The following is a 26,425-nucleotide window of genomic DNA, read 5'->3' on the forward strand; positions in this document are numbered from 1 at the left end:
TCCCCAGTTGTCTTATACCTGGCTCTGGGGTGATGGGGCAGGTGGATAGCGGCCTGGAGTGTGAGAGCCTGGTAAGTAATGCGGTTGGGGGTGTAGACTGTGGATTGGTCAGTTTGTATATGAAACGTACTCTCGTAGGCAAGTACTTTATTATCTCTAGGAATTGGCAGTCCCTCTTCTGTCACCAAAGCCTCAGATGTTGAAGCCTCAGAATACAGAAAATAAAAGACATGGTTAATACAGCTACTTAAGAACAATAATCTGTCTCTCTTCTTGAAGGCATGTTGGTCTTGAGAGAAGAAAACTCCTTCTCCAGATGACCTACATCAATTCTTATCAGGGAAAAAAGTCTCAGTCAGGCTTAAAAATGTCTGTAAAGTCATTTATGCAGGATACGTTACTGAGTAGCTCTGGTAAAAGAAAAATGCCTCTTTGCATGTGAAACATATTAAAATAAAAATGGGCTAAAAATGTTTCCAGGCATAGCTCCTATTTGTCAGCTCAGTAATTAGAACTATCTACCCCAAACTCAGCAAGCTGCACATACCCAGCAATTTAAAACTTTTTGTTAATATTATAAGACATTTTTTCAAGTCCTCCTATGAATTTCTCACCCACTGTGATGTGCCCCTGACTCTTCTTCTGTCTGTCTTTTTGGGGTGTTTTCCCCACGTGCACAGACACATAACGAGACATCCATGATATGCACAGACAAGCTGCTGTCAAATTATATAGACATTCATTTTCCCCCCGAGAGCTTTCCCCCTTTGCAGCTTTGCTGTGCTCCATTCAATCAAAATGTTCATAGAAAAATGGCCGAATCTCTGCAAGCTTGCCAGCCGTATCAATCTTCCAGGATTTGGAACATCAATAATGAAGAAAACAGCACTTGAATTAACATTCCACTTGATAAATTGTTGAGGTTTATATGTTGCTCAGATTTGTCAACAGTGACCTTCTGGCAAAGTGAAAAAGCTTTTGAAAGATTACCTCTGGTGCTTTATACCGCTTCTGTGCTTAAAAAAAATTTCCCCCCAAACAGAGAACCTCTCCCCTTGGAATCTATTACCTCAGAGTTGGGTGTCTCAGCGAGGCCACAGGAAGGAAAGGGTGTCCTCTGGTGATGGAGAAGCAAAGAGCAAGTCCCTTGGTTGAACTCTTTAAGTAAGGCTCCACTGTGTACATGGCAGATGCTTCAGAGCCCGAATTCCTGGAGGAATTTCAACATTGTCTTCTAAGTATCATCCTCCTCCAAAATGATTGAATGCTATGGGAATGTGGATAGCCTGTCCTGGGCCAAAAGGGAATCAGAGGAAAAGCAACTGGGATCAGTGCGTTTCTAATTGTCGCAGGGAATCCAGAAGCAAATATTGCTGGCCTTCTGACAGCATGTGGAGTGTTTGAACATGACAACTCTTGCATTTCTGGGGGTAAATATGCAGCCTGGAATCTATTGAGAAATGTGTGGCCTCTACTGCACCCTCCCTGGGGAGCTCGGACGGTAGCGTGCTTTGGTAACCTCGAAGGAGGGGACAGCTGCACCGGGACTGGAGCAAGGGAGCCCATGATGGGAAGGTTTTATTGACAAGATGCAGAAAGCTTAGCATAACACATTTCCATTTTCCACCTCTGGGTTTAAGCTCTGGGTGATCGGGGCCTGTCAAGAAGCAAATCATAAAACAGGGATGGTTAAGGATATTAGAAAGGACTTGTCTGTGTGGCTATTCTTGGCAGAAGTTCCACTGTTTACTAACACTGGTGAGCTAGGCTCAAGATGAATACAACTGGTAAGCTTGCCTTTGCTTTGAGTGTTCTGTGGCTTCTAAATTGGCTGTGTGAGGACTTGCTTGCAGAATTAAGCCGGAGTGTATCATTAAAAGCAACTTAAATACACATCCCCTTGAGAGAGTGCTTTTAAAAATTACCTATAATAGCAGTTGGCTGCCTCCTGCATAGTTTAAGATTCAGCTAGCTGGGGAATGTCGTTATCCCTACAAACTGTGATAATCCCCATATAAGAGGGAAAATGGATCTTGGAGGTTGGGGGATGGATTACCGTGGTATTTCGTAGGGAATTCAAAAAAGTATGATACAACAACTTTTGTTTCTATTGCTGTGCTTCTTACAGAAAAAGTAAAATGTGAGGAAGAGGTAGAGATCTGCTGGAGGTGCTGAAACATCCTGGGGGGCTGGGAGAACACACATGGTCTTGCTCAGGAAATAGCGATTAAGGCTTTCATTTCCCCAGTACACATTTCTCTTCTCTGCACATTGGATTTTGCCTTCTCATGGCCTTCCCTTTGTCTTTCCTCCATATCCTTTTCTTCCTGTCTTCCTCTTAGCTTATTATAGTAGCCCTGACCAGTGGGAGCCTTCTGGAAGACCCTGCACCTATTCAGGATACTGTAGAATCCTGTGTACTATACTAGGGGGCTTTGTCTACTTTTCCTGTAGGGTGTGTCTGTCCAAAGCCACTGAGATCTTAATTGTTTGCAAGTTTTCAATGAATGTAGACCTTTATCTTTGTGAATGTATTTTTGGTTGCAAACATTATAGGTCAATGGTTGAATTGTTTAAATAAGATGCAGTAGACTGTATTTATGGGTATGTATGTTCTGAGACTCTGGACTGGAAAGTTTAAGTCTGGTATGAAAAATGTTATGGTTATTGCTTTAGTATAAAGACATCCATGTAATGACACTACAAATAACGTTGTGGCTAAAGGCAAAACAGGGAACTTTGCCATGGGATTGATCCATTATTGCTGTGAAAGTATTTTGCGTGCAAAAGTGGTGCCGCTGCTGAGAGAATATACAGAAAGTAGAGCGTAGTAATAGGACAGGCCAATGCAATTCTAGTCGACCAGTTATTTGTAAGTTTATTTAGTAATACTTAGTAGTTATTCATACTCATTAAGCACATTTTCATATCAGTAGTTTCATTCCAGTCTCAGAAAGTAACAAGCAGATACTATTTTGCATATTTTACACATGTAAGCAGATGTAGAGGTACAAAAAAGGTAAGTGACTTGTCCAAAGAGTGGTGAAAGGATCAGATCTTTGAACTCCTAGGACGTCTTTCAGTACACTGTACAACAGGAAGCCTAGATTCATGCTGGGAGTTTCAATGAGAGAGTGTTCTAAAGATGTTCAGAGAACAGAGAGGAGAGCTGAATATTGAATAACAGGAGAAGGAAGTAAAGAAATTGGAACCCTCACACATTGCTGTTGCGGATATAAAACATGTAGTGCAGCCACTTTGGAAAACAGTTTGGCAGTTCCTGAAAATGTTAACCGTAAAGCTACTGTATGACCCAGCACTTCCACCCAAGAGAAATGAAAACATATATCCACACAAAAACTTGTACACGAATGCACATAGCTATATTATTCATAATAGCCAAAAATTTTAAACAACCCAAATTTCTATCAATTGATGAATGGATCAGCAAAATGGGGTATATGCATGCAATGGAATATCATTTGGCAATAAAAAGGAATAAAGTAATGACGCATGCTACAACGTGAATCAACCTTAAAAACGTTAGGCTAAGTGAAAGAAGCCCCAAAGATCACATATTATATGATCCCATTGATATGAAATGTCTAAAATAGGTAAATCCATAGAGATAAAAAGTAAATTTGTGGATGCCCAGGGCTGGAATTGGGGAGAATGGGAAGCGACTGCTAATTGAGATGATAAAAATCTCCGATTGTAGTGATGGTTTCACAACTCTTTGAATATGCTAAAACCCACTGAATTGTACACTTTAAATGGGTGAATTTTAGGTATGTGAATTATAGCTCAACAAAACCATGAAAAATTACAGGAGAATATGTATTTTTCCAACTCCAGGCCCAGCCTCAGTTATCAGCAATGATGATGACTCTGCCAGCCCACTCCATCACATCTCCAATGGGAGTAACACTCCATCGTCTTCAGAGGGTGGCCCTGATGCTGTCATTATTGGAATGACCAAGATTCCTGTCATTGAAAATCCCCAGTACTTTGGCATCACCAATAGTCAGCTCAAGCCAGACACATGTAAGTACAGCTGTTTATACTTATTGGCCCATTTGCTGCATAGTTGTATCAAGCAGCATGTTTATCAGAGTCCCTGACGAGGATGACTGAGGGGAGGGTACAGTGTGAAATGTCTGAGGATTCTTAGGGCTTTGAGCCCAAGGAATAGATCATTTAGTTTGTTGATTATGGAGTTCTCAGGGTGTGTCTCCTGCTGGGATTGGAACTGTGGGAAGATACTGACTTCTCTTGAGATCAATTTTCCAAAACCATTTGCCAACATGAAGTTGGAATCAAGGCATGCTTATCTTGAAAAAGATAGACAGAAACCAGAAGTGTCATTAGAATGCACATACATCAGTTACAGAAGACAAGCAATTGGTGGGATTTAAATTTGGTTTATTGAAAGTCTTTAAAATATACACTAATGGTAGTCAGGAATGCTCTGTGTTGCACACAGGTGGTATCAATTTAGGTAGTTCTGTTTTCTTTGTTCAGTCCTAGTTCCCAGTAGGCTTGTTGTGATGTCACAATAGCAAAGGGACATCACAACAGATGGTCTGACTGTTAAGTACACTGAGTTATATTTCTTAGAACCAAATTAACCCACTAGCCTCTGTTGGGAAACTTGGAATCTTTCTCTTATCCTGTCTTCTGAGCCAGTGCTCAAATATAGAGACTGGAACACAGCCTGAAGGACAAGAAATAAAGTCACAGTAGACAAACAGGCTTATGCCACTTATTCCCTTACACTTGAATAAGGGGCCATGAGGGCTAGAATATCAGGTGGCTGAGGTCCCGGGGGTTCTCTGGCACTGACAAGTGGGTACCTTTTGTCTATCTGCATGTTCTTGCCCCATCTTAAGTACTGTTCTCCTGCCCTATCTCAGGTAAGGTAGGACTATTTCAAGGTTAGATGTTGGGGACTGACTTTCCATTGAGAATGCTCATGGATAAGGGGACTTAGCAGTGAATATCTTTTCAAATATAAAGAAACATCTGTAATTTCCTCCTATTTATTCAAATTTATCCTGAGGTATGTTTAACAATGGATTTGAATTTAATCATTAGGGTGAACAGTATTACAGTCTTGTAAGGTGTGAGACTGAACCTCAACATAGCTTTCAGTTGAATATTTAATATGACAAGATAAATAGAATAGCATATGTGAAGAATATTGAGCTCCTTGAAATAAAAGGTATTCTTTGAAATCAAAGTATTATTAATTCTAATATTATTATTATGGTGTGAACATGATGTGTGGAGCATCATGTTCATTAAGCATTTTAATGCTTAAAATGTGCATTCTTTGCTGAGATAAGCATCCTCCAATGGTTCCTGAAATGCCCTGCATGTGTAACAGTCAAATACTGAATAAAGCAAAGCAAGATAGTGTAATGAGAGACTCTGTCATCATTTGGATTGTCCTCCCTAGGAACAGAGTACTTTGACACCCCTGTCACCACCACCAGCACCAGGCTGTATGATGTACTTTAGTTAACCTGAGACTGCATTAAACTTGAGGTTGACTAAAATCAACCTGTACTCAAAAATTTGCTTTTCTTTGTCAATGGAGGAAAGATAAAGCTGAATAATCAAGTAGATAGCATTAGCCTAACAAGTCCAATAAGAGAAAATGAACCAATGAGCAAGAAAGCAAACAAATGAGAGCCTATAGAATCAAGTGAGCTAGATGGCTTCTGAGTCTGTGGTTCTTTCTAGAAGTGCTTTCTTCCCTTAGAAATTCCACAAGAAAATTTCCAAAGGTCATTTCCTTAATCTAGAGTTCATAGAAGTTTTTACAAAGGTTTTGGATTAGACATTTTGGTAATTTTGGAGGAGTCTTGGTTTTGTGGCTCAGCCACTCCCACTTAGAAAGAGTTGAAGAGAGTTGAGGAGACCTGCAGCTTCCCCTCAGCTTCTGCCCTCTACCAGAGGGTGCCAGACCATTGATTGTTTGGTTGTTCCTTATAAAGTCTTGTTGGATCCTTCACTCAGCAGTCCTTACTGGCTTAGTGTTCTCAATCACTTAGTATCTTATATCAGAAGAAATTTTCTTTCTTCCAAGCATCAAGCCATATGCTCTTTCATGATTTTAAGAACACTTAAAATAACACATCTTCCATAAATCCTTTTTCAGAGAAATGGGAATGAAGAAGCAATTTACTTCTCTCATTCCCTCTACCCTTTCTTAAATGTCATCCTTTACCCCATACTTTTTACCTTTATCTTCAATGTATCTGTTGCCTTTTGTGAAGTCCTGAGTATGACCACTCTGGTGTATGTTTCTCTAGTCTTGATTAGGTTAGATTGTAAGCTCCTAGAGAGCAGAAACTATACTTGTTGAACTACTTCTTCATAGCATGGGACATGATGTGCCTTTGATGTTGGCCAGATGTTGACCAGGTATGGCTATATATTGCTGAAATATTAATTACTAACAGACTTGTAACAAGTATAGAGGACCTTTTACATTAAGCCTTTTACATTGGGTCCTTTCTTAGTAAATTTGCCTACGTAGACTTTGTTAGATGTATTTTTAACAACATGTTAGCCAGTTTAAATAGATTTAGATAGCAAATTTAGCAGAAATAAGCCTTTAACGAAAAATCCTTTCTTTGAAGATCCTAATTGTAGTCATTCAGAAATTTAAATATTTCAAAATGCATAGATCTGATGTACAGAGGGGTCTGTTGCTACAGACCCATGATATTTTGGGAGCTGAGCTTTCAGTTAAGTTATTCCCATCAAGTATTTTTACAACCAATCTCTAAAGAAGGGCTCTTCCAAGAAGTTGGATAGGTTACATCTGAAAAACAAATTTAAGAAGCTCTCAGAAAAAGTATGGAATTTTTCCCATGTGCTTAAAGCAAAATAGCACATAGACAGTGTACCACCAAGCTCTGGATCCATCAGAGGCTTGGGTCACAAACCAGAACTTTTACTTCTCTTTCCTAAAGCTGCCTGCTATTCAAAGATGTTGGCTTTATATGTGTGCTCTTACAAACTGTGATCCCAGCTTATTTCACTGAATTGTAAGAATCTAATGTAGAAGGTGAAGTTCAATTCATTACATATCTATTGACTACCCACAATATTCCTACAATACGAAGAATTGGAAATTCGGTCATAATGATGGCATGTTCCTTGCCCTCAGGGAGTCTCCTTGGGGAGGTCAGTGGTGAAAGACTTCATCGTATAATAACAATGCACTATGATAGGATAGCTTAGAGCAAGGATCCTAAACCCTGACAAGGATCAGGCAGGTCAATATGAGAAACAGGCTAGATCAGAAAGATGGTATGGTATAGTGAAGATCATGATGGCATGTGGGCTTGGTATTACCAGATACTCCAATTTTTTCCAGAGAGAACAGGTATTTTATATTTTATGTGAATTCTCCAAGATTTAAAACGCTGGGTGGAACCAACAAAATACATCAGCAGAGTCAGATTTGGTCCACAATCCACCAACTGTTTGTGACCTTAAAGATCAATGAATACATACACCTTATTTTACAGACAATGCTCAGAAATGGCTTGTCCAAAAGTAATACAGCCTCCCTGCTTGTGTAGCTTTGCTCTAAAAACAGAACAACAAACAAACAAAAAATCATGATTAAACCATATTTCTTTAAATGATGTGTAAGATCATTTGAGTGAAGGATGATGATAAATTTTATCCCCCTAAGTAATTTTTCACTCTCAGGAGCTATGTGAGGTTTTCATTTACAAAGTCCAGAGGTTGTTTGCAGGATTTTAGAACAATCTGAACAGGGCTGAATTGCTCCTGAGCACTTTCCAATAGAAAGTCTGTCTACTTTATTGCAGGGCCCAGAGGTTCCCCCAAGACCGCCTGATAATAATTTGGTATTTGGAGGCTCCTGTGTCACTGCAGGAACTAAAGGAGGCTAAATCCATGCCTGATGGAGGAGAAGAGTTCTATGGTTATCTGCAAATTCTGGCCAGACAACATCTTGACGTCACTCCTTAGCTTCCAAAACCTAGCCAAGCAAGAAGTTGCCTTCCCAAGAGAAAGCAGTGTGCTCTAATGACTAAACCCTCAAAGTGCTATGCCACTCTAACTATAGACCCATCTCCTCGATCAATCAGGATGGCAAGATGGAGCTGAGGAGCTCAGCAACATCAAGGCTGGAGTTGGTCTTTAATTCAACTAGTATGTGTAGACGTGTCTGAAAACCACATCATCTGTCCGCACGGGGTGTTTTCCCAGTAGGACTGACCAACCCGGCTCAAGGGCAGCTGTGCTGCTATCCTCTCCTTGACTGCTAAGAACATTTTTGACAGGGTACAATGGAAACACACCTTCTGAGCTGGAAAAAAAAGAAAGAAAGAAAGAAAAAGAAAAAAAAAACCACTCTAACCAGCAAAACCCCCGAATCATCAATCTTGGGTTCTCTTGAAGGGTGGGAATGCGTTATAGCTTCCCCTGCAGGAAAAGCAAATGCCATAGACTTATCGTCATCCCTAGAATTGTGTCTGTCCTAGAGCAGCCTTGTAAATTAGCTAGGGTCCTAGGCGGAGGGCCTAAATTAAATGAGAATTGTCCTGAAATACATACTGTATGTGTTTGTTCTTACAGCGCATGCCCTCTATGTATATCTAGGGCTAGTAACTCTCTGTGGCAGATGCAGATAAGGAATTCTGACTTTTTTCCACTTTAATTCCATTTCCAATGAAATGGATGTTTATTGATTTCCTGCAGCGTGTGCCATACTTCAAGTATTATAGTTCACGTGTGTATATATGTTTGTGTGTGTGTTTTCCCAATGGTTACATGCTTATTAGGCAACTACGTAGATAAGCACAGATTCATAGACCAGCTAAGACTAAGGAGATTAAATATAATAAAGGGAGGGAGTGTTTTAACAGTAGTTGAAAAGATCACACAGGACACCCCTCTTGCTCCCCTTAACTGCCATACACACCCTGTCATTGTGTTACCAACCAGGGGAGGGAATGGAAGTGGTATTTTTCACAGAACTGCAGAGGTTTTGAAAATGTTTGTCACATTACTTTGAGTACACATGAGCAAAAATTCTGAATCATATCCAAGACCTCAGGAGCTCGTTAGATCAAGGGATGAGAGTTATCGGAGGTTATCTTTGAACTTCAGTGCAATCTGTGCCCATGGTCCATTTTGATGGTCCATTTGATGGAAGTAAAAACAGGCAGAAACAATTGCTATAGCACTTTCCTAGGTCCTTTGCCTACTAATTTTGTCTTTCAAAAGTATGTTTTCTTCTAAGTATTTAATTGGCCAAACAATAACTGCTTTGGGAACTGTTTATATCCCTTTGAAGGCCATGGCCTGCACTTTAAAAATAACCTAAGTCTATTTTGCCCAGCATGAGTGTTAGGGGCGAGAGAACGCAGTTATTTTAGGATCCTTAGAAATTGCTTCGTTTATGGCACAGTGGGCTGACGACTCGTTTCATGGGGGTCTTCGTGGCATGTTGCTCAGCCTCTGTAGGTCCCAATCCAATTCTGTCTCTTGGTGCCATAGTCCCCCATTGCCAGCTATAACAGCTTGATACTATATTCTCCTTTCAACTCCAGAGGAGATGGTAAGAAGCTATCCAATAATGCTTAAAAAAAGCAACTTGAGTTCCCTCGAAGAAAGGAAACGAATACATGCTGCACAATTACATGTAAAACGTAAGCCATGTTACAGACTCTATTGCGAAGGAGATTTGTTAGGAAACCAGTTTCAAGCACATTTACAACTAAATAAACTAAGTAAACAACTAAATAAAAAAAACTAAGTAAAATAAGAGCATCTATTAGCATTTGACCACTGGGTGATATTACTTGTTATCAAAAAAGAAATACCACCCAGTTACAGGGTACCTAGACCTCTTAGAGAAAACAGTCCATCTTACATTTAATGACTAAAAAGGAAAAACAATTATGGATTTAGGTCAGGGAGACACTCACAATGATATTCTGATTTTACTTCCACATTATCGGCCAACCAAGAGGGAATTATGCACCCCTCACATATCAGACATTTCAGTCCAGTTTCACCAAATCATCAGTGATGTGCTAGAAGCATGCAGGCAGATGCAGGATGCTACTGCATTTCTTCTGGGTATTTCCTAATGTCCAGCCCAACTGGAGAGTGGATACCAGCATGATGAATTTATCAAATGCACCCCCATTTTGGTGTCTGGTTGGTCACTCTTGCACGTGCCAGCAGATTGGGGACCAGGACCAGCTCAGCAAACACATATGCAGAGGAACCTCTTATGTTGCTAAGCAGCTCCTGCTACCCAGATGCTTTGAACACTGAGTGCTCCCTGTGGTTAAGGAGAAATGAAAGAACGGGAGTTTTTCTTGGATGCGATGCTCGCTCACAGTTCAATTCTTCATGGCAGCTAATGTAACAGAGTGCAGGTTTTCTCCTTGTGAAGTTTTCTCTGCCTTTGCTAATTCTGCCAGCCAGAGAGGGTAAGCCACCATGGTTGGGATCTTCTCAGATTAGTTATCATGCCAGTTCTGCTTATGAAGTGCAGCCACGCTGCCTTTCATTCACGATGTTGTACTTGTTTATTTGTTTGCTGTTTTTCTTGGTAGTTGTTACTTCTCTTGAAAGGCATGTAAGATGAATTTGCTCCACACCATGGACAGGAAAGAACTGGAGAGAGATCTACTTAGTTCAACCTGGTAACCAAGCACAAAGGCAGTCTCACTCCTTGAGCTCAGCCTCTAGAAGGAAAGCTGCTTCCTGAGATGGAGACAGCAGCCCAAAGGGTTCCTGAGTCCACGCTGCCCTCTGTCTGAGCCGGCTCCCTTTGGCTGAGAACATGCTGTGTGTTTCTGAATGCTTGGGCTCCCTCAGGGAGGGAAAAATTAGAAGGCGACATTTGTGGCTCAAAGGAGAAGGACATGTCAGTATCACAGTGACCTCCCCTCCACCCGCAGGGCTGAGGAGGTTCTTAGGATGCAAAACTTTCAGTTTTAAAACTGGGACAGTCCTGGGCAAATGATAATGGATTGGTCACCCTACTTGGTATAGCTCTGATGATTTCTGCTAGTGAGACAGAACTAAGTCCTCCTTACCCAAAATGCCTGCAGGTACCCTAAAATGCATTTCTTTAAAATAAATAATATAGGTTGTAGTTGGAAATTTGGAAAACATAAGAAACGAAGATGAAATAAAAACTCATCTGTAATTCCAACAGAGATAATTGCTGATAATATCCTTTGGATATCCAACTTCCTTGTCTTGTGAGTGTCCTTTTAACCTCCTGTGATATAAAGTCTAACCACTTGTACCCTCGCCTTTATTTGTACTGGGCTTTGTTCATATTCCTATAGTAAAGGTTTGTCTTGGGTGAATTGTGTTGGAAGGTCCATAGGAGGCTCACTGGGTATATTATTGTCAGTGTCAGATTTTCTATTTGCTTGGTGATGCATAGGGAGACAGAGCTGGGCTGGACTGGCCATGGCAGGTCAGGTTTTGAGGGACCGTGAATACAGAGGAGCTTAGCTTTTCCAGAGTGTCACAGAGGAAACGAGCCTTGTGTTATGGGCCCGGAGGACTCAGGGAGCAAAAGGGTCCTGGATCTGCCAAGGCAGGCTGAGTGCTCCAGTTTACGGTCAGCTCTCTGGATGACTCCAAATTTAGTTGTCTGTTCAGCTGGAGCAGATGATCAGTTTTTGCCCCCAGTTCTTCACCCCAGCTGGGTAGCTCCTTTCAGAGAGCCAAGTGTGCTGGATCTGAAAGGGCCAGTCTGGTTACATCTGACATGTTTCTCACTATTTAGAGATGCCTTTTCTTCCACCCAGGATTCCTCGGCTTTGCAAGGACCTCTGATGAATTGGAATCTCCCCTTAATCATTCAGCCTCACCTAAACTTGATGGAGTCAGTAGCCTAATATTCTCCAGTCTTCCCCTCATGAAATGCTTCCTCTTCTCATGTCTCAGGCATCAAGGCCTAAGCTGGGGTTCTGGCCAGGGGACTTCTATCAATAGTATGACATACAGGAGTATTTCAGAGTTGGCATTTTGCACAGTAATATTAAAGTTGATAGGTTCTAAAAATGAGTTCAGAACACATATTTTCCTATGATTTGTAAGAGATTAGATTTGTGCGACTTTGAACCAAAGGGGGTAGGAAGAATTCTAGAAAGGAAACAATAATCTAATGCCTAGTTTCTCTATTATACTTATCAGTTACTATATACGTTATGAGTATGGGTAGACATCAACATTCTTTTTACCCTGTTGCTATTATTTAGCACATTTATTTAACCATGACATTGACCTTCTGGGTGCATTAAAGTAGAACCCAGGTCATTATGAGATAATGATGGCATTTAGACTAAGTGCCATATTCCTAATGTTCCAATAAGTGGTTGATATAGAGGGGACAGGATACCATCCCACACTATCTAATTATATCAAAAGAGCTAGTCTCCATGTTATGGAATGCTTTCATTAGAGGAGATTACATGATATATCTGCTTATAAAATTAGCAGAGATGACACCACTGAGTAGCCACCTCACATGTTTTCCTGAAAGAATGATGGATTTTCAGATCCGTTTATACTCTCATACCCACTACTGATCCCCACCCTTGCTCCTGAAAGGAGTTTGCTTTTACAAGTGAGTTTGCTTTTATGAGTGAGTTGCTAATGAACAGAGAGAAGCTAACTGGTTACCCAGGGACATAGTCTTACTTTCTATTAATAGAGTACTCCGGCTACCTGGACTAATTGGCCTCACATTGTCTCTATCCTGGTTTTACTTCCTCTGACCCATAAACATCAATTCCTTTTTTGCCCATCTCGTTCGGTCATCCTCCCTCCTTTTCTCTATATATTAGGGTTCAGGAACCATGATGCTAATGATGACATTTCATCCTAGTTCCTAGTTCCATTAATGCCATTTCCTGATATCCAGAGAAGCAGTTACAATTCTGTATCCCTGCTTAAGCCTTATTTTGAGAGGACCATTTTCTTCTTTCCCAAGTGCTGTGACTTTTAGGATATTTCTCTCCCTCTTAAGAGCCTTTGTTTTGACTAACATACCTTTGTGTACCTATAAGGTTTTAGTTTTCCTTGAGCCCTACCTAGACCTTTATCAACATCGGTTTTGGAAGAGGAAAACTCTCATTTTCTTAGTAACATTTTGGTGATGGGGAGCTCTGCCTTAGATTCCTGAACTCCTGAGCTTTGAGGAGGAAGACAACGGCCAAGTAGCGAAGGGATTGACCTTATCACTTACTTCCTGAGTCATGCGTCTCCTCTGGGCTTGTGTATACTCTCTGCTGTTTCCTGCACATTGCATCCCAAGTTTTAAATTAAAGTGGATCTTAGCCAGAATGGGGTCTAATGACTGATGCATGAGTACAGTCCTTGGTGTTAACAACCCAGGGCCTTCTTTTGTTCTTGTAGAAGAGATCTGTGTTTTTGAGGGCCAAGCTTCTGCATGGGGGCCAAGCTATGGGAGGGGGTTGTGAGATTGGGGGTGAATCCATATGGTCTTCACACCTTCTGCCCACTTTCGGAAAGAGGGGGCTTGTGTAGATTGGTATGGATGACATTCCCCAAGGACATCCTTCTGCTAACGGGCACCCAGTGTGGGTGTTAGCATGGTCCTCTCTCGGAGGTCTCCCTGCTTCCCCATGACAAGCAATGAACCCCTTACCGCTTGCTGGGCACCTGCCTGTTGCTTTGCCGTGCTGGTCTCAGCAGCTCTGCCCTCTGATGCTGCACCACGATCTGCAGAGGTGGGAGACGGAGGGGTCTCTGTTGACTGCTATGTGTTGCTTAACTTTATTTCCCTCTCTTATGTTTGAAGAGAGTGGACCTGAAACATGACCTGCATTCTTTTACTATGTTCAGAACCTCCAGGGCTTGTCCACACATATGTATAAATGATAATGGAGCTTGGAAATCTTTATTATACGGACACGCTGATGGAAATGAGATCTGTTGTATTGGAATTTGTGATGTAGTTGATCAGTCAGAACCAAACTCATACACCAATAAAGACAAGAGTGTCAGATTAATGGTCTCCGTTGCCTACTTTTTATCACCTACTAATAATTATTTTTACATAAACTTGAGAATATATTTCAGTGTTGGGATTCCTAAAAGCACTACAGACAGCCTCCTAGAAGTTGTCCCGCTGATTCCCATTTAGCTCCCAAGCAGGCCCCTCTGCACCCAGCAGGGCCAGGATTAGGGTAATGTGGGGAGGCCCTCAATTAAAGTGCAGAATTTAAAGGGGCACCAACAAACTCAGCCATCAAGATAAATCGTATTTCAATGCAATATTTTAAAAGCCAAAAATTAATGGAAATCTATGAAGAAAATTTTAAAATTTTAAATTAAGACAGGATTGAGAGTGCAGGGATTAGGGTTAGGTGAGTGCTACAAATTCAAGGTCAAATACTGTTGTTATTTGAAATTTCAAGTTTTTTTCTTCATAGATGTTTTTGTTAAATTTTATTTTTTTAATATTACATGAAAACATTCATAATGTTTTGATATTTTATATTAACTATAAATGGAATATAATCTTTAAAAATTGTGAGTCACTATATTGTACACTTGAAACTTAATATGATATTGTACATCAACTATACCTCAATAAAAAAATAATTTAAAAAAATAAAGGGAAAAAATAAAACATTATTCACGTCGATTACTGAATTTGTGGTGCTCCCTTAAATTTTGTGCACAAGGCAAGAATCTCACTCCCCTCATCCTAGCTTGGCCCTGGACTCAGGCTCCTTTTGGCCAGGATCTTGTGTAAACCTCTGGCCTTTGCAAAGCTCTGTTTTGTATACATTAGCTGCTGGGTTGATTAGTTTTTGGTCTTCTGTCCTTTCCTGGCCTAATTGTCCTTCCTCCCTCCAACCCATCTGCCCCTGGAGATACATTTCTCTGACTCCCTTTTGCTCAGCCAGCCTCAGCATCCCTGGCACTAACCATCCTGTACCATCTACTGAAATATCTGCATAGATGGGCACTCTCATCTTCTAACGGCCTTTTTTTTGTATGTGACTCTCCAGAGTGAGGAAATGAACAAGACTGCCACAAAAAAAAAAAAAAAAAAAAAAAAAGAAAGAAAAACAAGAAAAGAGAGAGCAAGAGAGATTCTTTTAAAAAGGCAGAAAGGATAGGAGGGTCCGGGGATCTTCTTAGCAAATTTGAGAATTAATCTAGGGAAAAATTGGATAAAATTTTTAAATATAAGTGAAATTTAAAAATATATTAGATATTGCTTCATTTCCCCACATTTGGAGTTGTAGTGTTAGATTTGCTAAGTTAGAGATATATACTCTTTGAGATTTAAAATACTGCATTTTCACTTAGCCTATTCCTTAATGTCATGAGCCCCTTTTGTAATGTGTGCATTTTTGATTATTTTAAACAACCAATATCAAATGCCTTTTATGTGCCAGGCCTTATGAGTTGCATTTTCACATTAAAAAAAAAAAAAAAAAAAGGGCTTCCCTGGTGGCGCAGTGGTTGAGAGTCCGCCTGTCGATGCAGGGGACACGGGCTTGTGCCCCGGTCCGGGGGGATCCCATATGCCGCAGAGCGGCTGGGCCCGTGAGCCACGGCTGCCAAGCCTGCGCGTCCGGAGCCTGTGCTCCGCAACGGGGGAGGCCACAACAGTGAGGCCCACGTACCGCAAAAAAAAAAAAAAAAAAAAAAGAAAAAAAGAAAAGAAGGCCTGTCAGCACTGCAGGATAGATATTATTACTCTGCTTTATAGATGAGAAAACTAAGGCTCAGAGAGCTTGAGAGGAAAAATAATGAACCCAAATTACAGCCCCCATGTGGGGGAGTTTCTGTTCAGTCCCCAGTCGGCCTCCCTGAAGTCTGGGGCTTTTTCCAGCTGAGTAGCACTGCTGACAATTTCCAAAAATAGCATGGAGCAATCGTGAAACTCTGCAAGAGGAATTGTAGTCTTGGTGTTGTACCTTTCACGTGGCCTTATCAAGGTAGGCTGAGGGTATTAACCTTCCAACATGCAGCCAGGGTCGTGCCAGGTGGTGGGGAGTGGGTTTATTGCTGGGGAGAAAGGAGCCAGTAGTAGGCTGACCCCGGGCCCAGTCTCTAAGGTAAGGGTTGACACAGGGATCACTGGGGCTGTAGGGAGGTCTTCTCAATGGAGTCGTTACCAGAAATACTAAATAATCATGAATAATAAACTCTTATTTTTATTTTTTGCTGGTTAAAATCATGTAAAACCCCTCTTCCCCCACCCCAACCCACTCTAAAATGTTGGCCTTTTTTGTTTTATTTCAGAAAACCCTAGGAAAAGAATCCTATATCATAGATCTCTGACTCTTTCTTGGACACCTTCACTCCTCTGAGATACGCACATCACTTTTCCTAGGTGAACTTGATGTCTATCTCTCCAAAGACAGAGTTCAAAGAGTACCAAGAGTTTTAGGAGCCAGTTGAAGTGCACACATTTACTGAGGTTTGTAAACCAGTGTTGCGAGGGTTAAAGCACCCACAGCATCTGCCTGGGTCACCCTGTTCCAGGGAGACCAAGAGGACACAGGCTAATACTGCCTTCTCGATAACCATTCTACAGACAACCAATTTCAATGCCAGCCATGTGTGAACATCTTGTAGGACAGACAAGTCACTTTTCTGGCTTACCCTCTATGACTCATTATTTTCATTTTCCATGCAAAGGTCCGTGTTTCTAAATTGCCTACTCGAAAGGGGTCAAGGTTCTTACAGATATTTAGCCTTTAAGGAGTCTTTTTAAAAAACAGGAATCACCTTTGGTAAGTGGCATTTCTTCAATGAGAAGAGCATGCATCAGGAGCTTCATAAGGTCAGGGAGCTGATATTCTAAGGTATCTACTTTGTCATAGGGGCGTGTACACCCACAGATTTGTAAGTGTGACTTCATGGTAATCTTGTAATAAGTAGAGTAACACGTGCCCCCCCCAAACATCACATAGCAATGCCTCACTGCACATGATGACTGCAGATGAATTAGAAATGGGGAGGTTAGCCAAAATGAATAAATTCTTTTCTGACCCAATGTTTTACTCTCTTAATTATCTTAATAACTTAGAAAAGACTGGAGTTCGGGGTATGAATTATTCAGTTGCCGTTCAAAGGCCATCATAACAAATAAGGTTACAATCAAACTATTGTTTGTTGGAGATTTCTAGGCCCCCTAGACACCTATGGCTGTAATAGTACAAGGCTGTAAAGCTTGGGCAGCCCTTTAGTGTTTGTGAAGGTGCAGCCCGAGAGCGGCTTGGAGAGACTACAGAGGATCAGACTTCACACAAGCAGAGCTGAAATATTTCCAAAGAGAATTTGATGAGTCTTTTGCTTACCCTGGAATAAGTATTGTGTGTGTTTTGCGTGTACCTACCATTTGCCAATATGGAAAAGTTTCCTAATGAAATGAAATCTAACAAATCTCTGACTAATAATACTGTGTGAAATCTTTAACAAAGAAACTCCCAGATGGGGCGGTATAGAGGGGATGAGGATTGAAGTTCAGATTTGGTTCAGTGTGTATAATCGTATGTCTTTGTCGGATGATGAATGTGTATAATCAGGAAGTCACGTCTTACCCAGGAATTGAGTGGCAGTAGTCATCGAATGATATTGAAAATCGCAGATGGAAAGACTTATTGACAATTGTGTAAGTTTCTAACCACGGACTGTTCAATGGACAAACAAGTGCTTTGGCATCTCCAGCTCTTAGAACGGTACCCAGGACATTGCATAATAAACATGTGGTGAATAACTGAAGGAACACATGAATGGATAAGTGTATTTGCTGTGCTTGTAACTGTACTGTAGCTTTGGGAGAAAAATACGTCTCTACTTCACCAGGCATCTGACATGGCTAATAAGTTAAATTCTCCTCTGATTCTGTCAGGAGCAGAAGTTAGGCAACCTTTCCATTTGAATTGCTGAATTTGGTTACCCTCTCTGGTCTGCAAAGAGCTCTTAGAGGTCTCTAAACATGGAAATATTTAACTCATGATGGGTTAAGGCATATGAATTGTGATTTGAAAGGTATGGTAGCACAGGGGTTTAAAAGGCATTTAGGGGATAATGTCATTCTAAGTATAACTGCAATGTCTCCATGAGAAAATGACTCCCATTTCTAAATAATCAACGTGGAAATGGACTTTGGTAACTAGATTCATTTATGACTTGAGGAGTCCCTACATATTAACAATATACCTGACACAATGAAATAGGTAAATAAGTATTTTTTTACAAACACTTTTTATAAAGTTACCAAAATTCGAGAACTCCTAAACTCCACAATTTGAAGAGGAAAGTCAGTAGGAATTTGGCAAATTTTGCAATCCATGTAATAAACAAAATGTCAAGGTGCCCAAATGGGGTCAGATTAGACTCAGCGCTTCTGATGATTCTGTATCAAAACAATTAGAAACTACGATTGCTTCAAAAGTTTACTTTAGAAAGTCAAGTTCGCTAACTCAGTTAATTTTCTTCAGAGAAAATATGCTACTAGAATGCAAAGTGATAAGAATGCTAACTGTGGTATAACTTAGTATTCATAGTATAAGAAATTATTCGGATATTATTTCATTCCTGCCCTCAAGTTCTTAAGATTCTTTTGGAATTTCATCTTATGTGATTTGATCTGTACAAAATAATGTGAGAAGAGATAATGGGATTTAAGGAGAGAAATGATTGAATCACCATGTCCCAATAAAAAGTGTTCAAATTGGATTTCACTACATAATGAATTCTGCTTCAACTTACTTTGACATAAATAAGATTGGGTAAGGGAAACCAGAAGTAAATCAAATAAATTAATAAAAACTATCAGAGCTGCTTCAAATTTGTCCCCCAGACAGTGTCTGCTTATTTGTATAATAAAACCTGATCTCATAAATTAAAACCTAGGCATGCCACTTGGTTGAAAGCAAAAATTTAAGTAAAAGTTAGTACATTTTTTGGGCATGATTAAGGTGCCTTCTGGTTTCATCAATATCAATAGTCCCTTTGAAAACTGAAACCTGAAACCCAGAAGAACAAGGTTCAACTTTCAACTAGAAGTTTTTTAAAAAGCAAGATTGGAGATACAGACATGCATGCAATATTGAAGATTAGCTGTCCTTCATATTTTCTTAATTACACACATTTACTGAACACGAGGAAATTTTTTCATTTTGTCTAGATGGGGGCCGTGTCTCCATCAGCATAATATATTACGGTATTAGTGAGTCTCTTGCAAAATTGAATTTGCATCTCTCCTGCCACTCACAGGGAGTTCATTATCTTACAGTACAGCCACTGGGAAAAATGCAATTTCCAGTGTTTAATAAAACTGTGGTCTTTTCACAAGGCTTATGATGCTTGAGCAATTTGTTAGTCACAATTGATCACAGATGCTTAACACTAATTATATGGTGGATACTGCCAGTAAGTGTGATTTTAAATATTTATTTACTATATTTCAGTGCAAACAGGGTATTTTGCAACTGCACTGTTATTTGTATTTCTCAGAGTTGAAGTGTCTTCTCAAAATGTTAAACATAAAAGATATGGTCACAAAGCTAAACATACAATGTATAAAATATGTGCTGGATGTGGTTAAGAGGCAAGGAAACTGATGGGAAAAGCCTCTTCTCTTGCTTCCTAGTTTAGCCACGGACAGTGGAAAGAAATAGGGCATTGGCTGTCCTGAAATGTGTCCCCTGGACTAACTAGTACTTTTTAACTCTTTGGGGTAGAGATGATCACTGCGGCCACTTTAAGCTACTCAATTTGGAAATCTGTGATCCAATTAAGCCTCACTGATCAAAAATTATTAAGCATTTAAAATATGACCTCACTAATTGGAAAACTGAAGGGCCAGAAGCCTGTTTTCTGATGATCCCTTAAAAATGAGGTTCAAGTGACAAATCACTGAAAAGGAACTGAGTTCTAAATAGTGAGGTTGAGCCCTCAGAACGTGATCTTCAGCTATTAAACAGCTTTTTGAAGTATGGCTATCATACGTGCATGATTTTAGTGGCCCTAGATCTTTATATTAAAGATGCAATTTAAATTTGAACCACATCTGGTGTTCTTTGTTCTGTAATAAACCGAGTGTGTGAAATGAACTTGTAGTAGAAGTTATCCTTTATTTTTTTTGCTTTGAATAATCTAGAGAAGCATTATGTCATGCACTTATGAAAGCCCTAAGCTGAAAGCATAAACAAGAGTTAGCTTGGGCAACTTCAGAAGAAAAAGGTGTCAGGAGGACCTATTTCCTATGAGGTTTTTTAAACCCAGTATTCAAAATGGTTTTCCAACAGCAATTTTGAAGTTGCTGTGCTTTTTTACATTGTTTCTACCAACAGATTACTTAGACAGAAAGATGAGATCTTCAAATAACTCATAACACACAGGTGGAAAATGGGATTTATACTCGCTAGGGCAGCACTGTATGATTTTGTAGATGTTTGTGACTACTGTGAAGAATTTGATGTGGACTCAGCTAATGCAGTTCACGGGCAAAGAACTTTCCACAGAGAGAAAGTTAAGGTTACTATACTTTATGAGGTTGAAGATTGTATCCCCATATTTTCTTTTAAGGGTAAAATTTTAGTTTGGACCGTGGATCCATGGGAAGTTGCTTTCCAAGCTTGTGGAGCTGTTGGGCCCCTAGTCTCCAAATTGTCCCACATTTGATGGTTTGGAGAAAGGTGATTTCTACCTGAACATTATCTAGGCTTGGCGTTCAAGTTCAGCCTTAGTTGTTATCACCCAAACCTCGTGCTACTGCCACCCCTGGAGCACCCACTCCAACTTGGTGCCTCAGAATGTTTCAGACCAACTTTGCCTCAGTAACATGCACACATTTCTGTTTATTCTGTCACCATGCAGAGGTATCTGAGGCTGGTCACTGGAGTCTGGAGGCCAAATGCCTTTCCCTGAATGTGTTGATTGAGAAGATTCCATCCTGTCTTTTCATCTCACCATTTCCCATGACCTTTATCTCAACACCTTCTCCTTGACCTGACGCTTCACCAGCTTGAAACCAGTTCTAGCTTCCAGGATTTGCTTAACAGGCATTTTCTGGGCCACTGAGTATTTTTCACTGGGTAATATAAAAAGGAGACAGAGCGAGCCAGGAAGCAGATGTCTCTTGGGTGGTGTGAGTCTTTGAGAGTTGGAATTTGAAATCTCTGTCTGAAAGAAACAGTGAATGGGTGTAATTAGTCAGGCTGATGAAGGAGTAAAACCTGGTAAGCAATTTTGTTTGACTGGCTTAATGAAAAGCATTAGCTATCAGTTTCTGCCTAAACTCGCTGCGGGTAAAACAAGTGTGGGGTTTGAACAAAAGATAAAGATTCCACGTGGGTTTGGACTCTGTTCCTGAGAATAAGTTTTGCTTGGGTGGAAGGTATGTGGTTCATCCAAAAAAAAAAAAAAAAAATCAATGACTTGTGTCCCTTCTTCACACATTTTAAGATAATGGATCATATTTCAGGAAATGGAAGAGGTTCTTGCAAAGGCCAAAACTGGTATTTTGTAGCCCAGTGTGTGTGTTGCTCATTTTCTTCTTATCCCCTTAAGCCAGGCGTTTTCCCTAAGTTAGTTTTCAAGGCAAAGGAATTTTTAAGGATTGACTTGAGGTTATCTCCCATCACCGTGCATCCTCCCCTGATGGTGTGAATCTGGCCAACAGCTGCCAAAGGCCTTGAGACCTATTCATCATCAAGTGACTAGCAAGAAATTAAGTGCCCCATGGAGGGGATGTTTTACTGCTGTCAAAGGAATTAAAAAATGATCCTCTAGCATCATTAATGACAGCTGGTAAAGCCGTGGAGCCAAACGATGTGACATTCAAGAAGAAAATGGTTTGATATCCAAAAACAAAAATGGCAGCCTCTCTGAATCTTGACTGTAAGCTGTACTGAGCATCCTTCACAAGGCCAGACCAAATATATCAGCGATGTATAAGCTCGAGTCCAGAGTGTGGTCCCAGATGCTGTTTCTCTTTCTGGCCATCAACAGTCACTGCCTCTTGAGATGTAAGGTAACCATCTTCAGCAAGATGGCAGTATCCGTTCTCAGATTTGCTTTGTTATATAAATTTCAGCTTTCTGACTTGGATCCCAGTAGAAAATTCTCTTAAATTGGGATTGGACAGAAGGGCTGAATCTACACTTTTTTTTTCCTTAGGGGAAAGATTATTTATTAGTGTTACTTGAGGTCACAAATTATTTTCTTGATAAAGTGGGGGAAAAGGGGGACACATGATCTTGTTTCGTGTCCTATTTACTTAAGATTCAAATTAATTTTACAAGAAGTGACAAAACCCATTTTTTAAGGTACATGGCTTCTTGACAAACCACAGAGTAGAACAGAAAACAAAATAAATTCTGCCTCATTACTTTCCAAGTAGTTAATAAGGCAAACAAAAGTCAGCCAGGACAAAGAAAGCAGAAGAAAATGTTATTCTTGGGTTCAGATGTTAGAGAGGAACTTAACCAGTTCTAGAAAGGGATGAGGAAAGGAAACTTTTTTGAGACTTACCATGAGCTGTTTCCACGTACATTATCTCAGCTAAAGTTCAGGCAATTTCTTATGGATGAGAAGAGTGAGACTTGGAGAGTCTAAGTAAGACTCATGGTCTAGGTAGAAAGTGGCAGAGAAAAGACAAAAACCCAGCTTCTCCCACCTCAAAGCTACCTGAACACTTCTGTCTCCACCACTCATCACCAAGCACCTGGCTGCCAACCCTACGGAAATCCCTAAGGGATGGGGCCCCATCCTTAGAGAGCCACACACTATGAAACTGACCTGACCCCAGACACCCCAACCATAGTAGTGGAAGGTTAAGTCCATTATCAGGACAAATCATGGGTTACAAAATTTGCTTTGGTTGAAATCCTTGAGAAGCTCAGCCTTTATCTGCAGGCTGATTGCCTCATGGATGAGCTTTCTCCGTTTGTTACCACTGATAGCAATTACTTTTTTAAATGGCTCTTTTAAAACGTTTTTCCCTTCCTTTAATTCCAAAACACCCTTGATGCTTTAAGCAGGACCCAAAATATTTTTGTATTTTGAATATGTATATAACTTTAACATATCATTGGGGCATAGTCTAAGTGTATAACTTTTTCAGCCCATTGCCAGGAGGAAACAGCTGTCCTTATAATGCCATCATTATTGCTAGTATGGAGACAGTGGCACCAGGAAGATTTGGACTTTAATCCTGGCCTCCCACTGTTGCTCTTGTGTGACCTCGGGCAAGTCACGTAACCTCAATCAGCCTCAGTTTCCACTCTGTAAAATGATATTAACATGATAAAAAATACTCATGGCTACTCTCTTGGGGTACTCATTAAGAGCCAGATGCTGTGCTAAGTACTTTGCCAACATCATCACAGTATGCACAAAATGAGGATAATAATGCCCAGCAGCTCTGGTTCTTGTGCATCTTCACTGATTTGGAATGCATATAATGCATCTAGTATATTATGCACAACTCATTGTGGTCAATAGATGTCAATCGTGGTCAATAGACGTTCTCCTGTGTCTCCCTTTCTTTCTCTACCTCAGCTTGGGTCACATTAGGTCCCCATTGCTCAGGCTCTGGTGCTTGGAAATAATGGGTCCATGGATGTGACTGATTCGTACTAATGACTGCAACCCTTATTGTCCTCATGTGACAGGTCCTGACCCAGGCCGGGGCTTCTTCATTATGTTAATTCATAGATTTAACCCTGCTGGGAAGAGCTAAGGGTCTTGCTATGCAGGGGCCATTTGATGAACTGCTGGAGTGAGGGTCCAATTTTTAGCCTTAGCTTTAGGTTCTTCATGCTGGGTAGAACAGATGTAGACCAGACTTTCCTGATGTTTTCTCACTGTCTAGGATTAGTTGCAACTGGCCATATGGCTAGAGGCTCTTAGTAACAAGAGCAGTAATTTGAGAGAAGAAAATACACTTGATATAAATGAGGTTCCTACTTCCATAATGTCTTGAAATGATCCCTTGGTACGAACAGGCATGATTAAAAAATGCTTATCTCTGATCATCTACCAAAGGCTTAGGATATGAGGCTCCTCTTGATCATGTAACAACTAAAAAATACACCAGAATCTGGGGGATTATCTTCTCGTGAATTATATTCTAAGGAAATGCCTCTTGATCATCTTCACTGAAGTACCTTGACTGGTAGATAGAGGTCTCGGATAACTCTAAGTAAGATGCCTTTTTCGATTATAAAATTTCTTTGAGGGGCTTCCCTGGTGGCACAGTGGTTAAGAATCCGCCTGCCAATGCAGGGGACACAGGTTTGAGCCCTGGTCCAGTAAGATTCCACATGCCACAGAGAAACTAAGCCCGTGCACCACAACTACTGAGCCTGCGCTCTAGAGCCTGTGAGACACAACTACTGAGCCCGCGTGCCTAGACCCCATGCTCCACAACAAGAGAAGCCACCGCAATGAGACGCCCACCTCACTGCAACGAAGAGTAGCCCCCGCTCGCCGCAACTAGAGAAAGCCCTCACAGCAACGAAGACCCAATGAAGCCAAAAATAAATAAATTTTAAAAAAATCTTTTAAGTTAAAATATAAAATAAAATTTCTTTGAAATCACAAATTTTATTTTAAACGTAAGTTTTGGTTATCTAATTCTGTGTAACAAACTGCCCCCAAATTTAGCAGCTTAAAACAAGAACAATTGATTATTTCTCAGAGTTCTGTGGGTTGACCAGAAGGTTTTCTACTTCATACGGTGTTGGCTTAGACTTCTGGAAGGTCCAAAATTGTCTCTTGCACATGGCAGGAAGTTGGTGATTGCTGGCTGGGAATTCAGCGGGGATTATTGGTCAAGGCACTCAGTTCTCCTCTACATGGACTTCTGCACATGGACGCTTGTGCTTTCTCACAGCGTGAAAGACTCAAGGTAGTCAAACATTTTCAAAAGCATAACAGTGAAAGCTGAAAGGCCTTCTCAAGTCTTAAGGTCTAGAACCAGCACAGTCTCACTTTCACAGTTACCGGTTAAAGCAGATTGTAGGGCCAGCCTGGATTCAAAGCCAGAAGCTCACACAAGAACATGAAAATAAGGAGTCATAGTTTATTGAGGCCACCAAAGTAACAGTCTACTACAACATGGGAATTTTGCACACTGTCCCGGAATGTATGTGTTATATTTTAGTATGAAAATATATTCCCCCAGATAGTCAAGTAAAATGAACTCTTATGGAAGTTCCGTGGTTTTACTTAACCTTGGCATACTACCATGGACATGCCACTTGGGAAAGCAAGTTCCAGGTTTTTCTTCTTTTCTCAGCTGTCTGGTTGGGTCTTGGGACTTAGTAGGAGGGGTGATCTGGGAGGAAAGTGGGATACACCCTAGATAGTTAGTTCATGTATTTACCTCACTTAGTAAGCATCTAGGACTGAATCCCAAAGCAAATACCAGTAATTTTTATTGATATTCATGTCTTTGTTCTCATCCTTTAGCCCTCAGACTTGAGAGTTTTAAATTAGAACCTAAAGAAATTTAGAAAAGACCCTGTGATGTTAAGGTGTCCAGGGATGTAACTTAACTTGTTTGGTTCAGCCAATATATTCTGCTTTTTTTAAAAAAATAAGAATTCTTTACCAGCATGTATCACACTAAAAGAATTGTTTTAAAGAGGTGAACTTAGGTCAATATGATAGTTAGATGGATATAGGCAGGAGAGCTGTAGGGTAAGGTTTTAGTAACCCAGTCTGATTCATTTCCCTGATGGTGGAGGAGTTTTCCATCACAAGCAGTAACAAAGATACTTTGAAATAGCACAGCAGCCAGAAAACAAATCATATATCTAAATGTATCTGCCCTTATTTCAGGTCAAAGTCTGCAAATTATCCAAAGGACATTTTTCTTGCTTAAGTTATCTGAGCTCTGCTGCCAAGCAGAATTGTATATTACAGTCCAGCAGAGCTGAGAGAGAGAGAGAGAGGCCCCAAGCAGTAGAATCCATGCAAAGCACAGGAAGAACTGCGTGTACTGCCGTTGTTTGTGACAGCCCTGGTCCTTACATCTTAGACTTCTTTCTGGGTGAGAGATTCCATCTGGCACATCCCCCAAATCACCAACTCTGAAACCTGACTTCTAAAACATAGAATTGAATTTCTTCCTTCCATTCCCTGTATTTTATTAACAAAAAGTTTCAAACATACAGAAAAGTTGAAAGAACGGTTCAGTGAACATCCATACACCCATCTGGATTCTCCAGTGAAGACCTCTTTAATCATCATCCATCCCTTCATTTTTAGAAGCATTGCAAAGTAAGCTGCAGACAATAGGACACTTCAACCCTAAGCACTTCAACAAGCACAAGCTAGAGTTCAATATTTGTTTATGGTCTCTCTCTCCCTCCCTCCCTTCCTCCCT

General features: G+C 40.5%; 1 protein-coding gene across 1 annotated transcript in view; it reads left to right on the forward strand.

Moving 5' to 3' along the window:
- Positions 1-26,425, forward strand: part of NTRK2 (neurotrophic receptor tyrosine kinase 2) — a 363,441-nt gene that overhangs the window by 195,889 nt on the left and 141,127 nt on the right. The window contains exon 13 of the mRNA XM_028494096.2: positions 3,856-4,044. Within this exon, the coding sequence (XP_028349897.1) occupies positions 3,856-4,044 (189 nt within the window). The remainder of the gene's footprint in view (positions 1-3,855; positions 4,045-26,425) is intronic.

This window comes from Physeter macrocephalus, chromosome 9, assembly GCF_002837175.3.
Source record: "Physeter macrocephalus isolate SW-GA chromosome 9, ASM283717v5, whole genome shotgun sequence".
NCBI classification, from domain to species: domain Eukaryota; kingdom Metazoa; phylum Chordata; class Mammalia; order Artiodactyla; family Physeteridae; genus Physeter; species Physeter macrocephalus.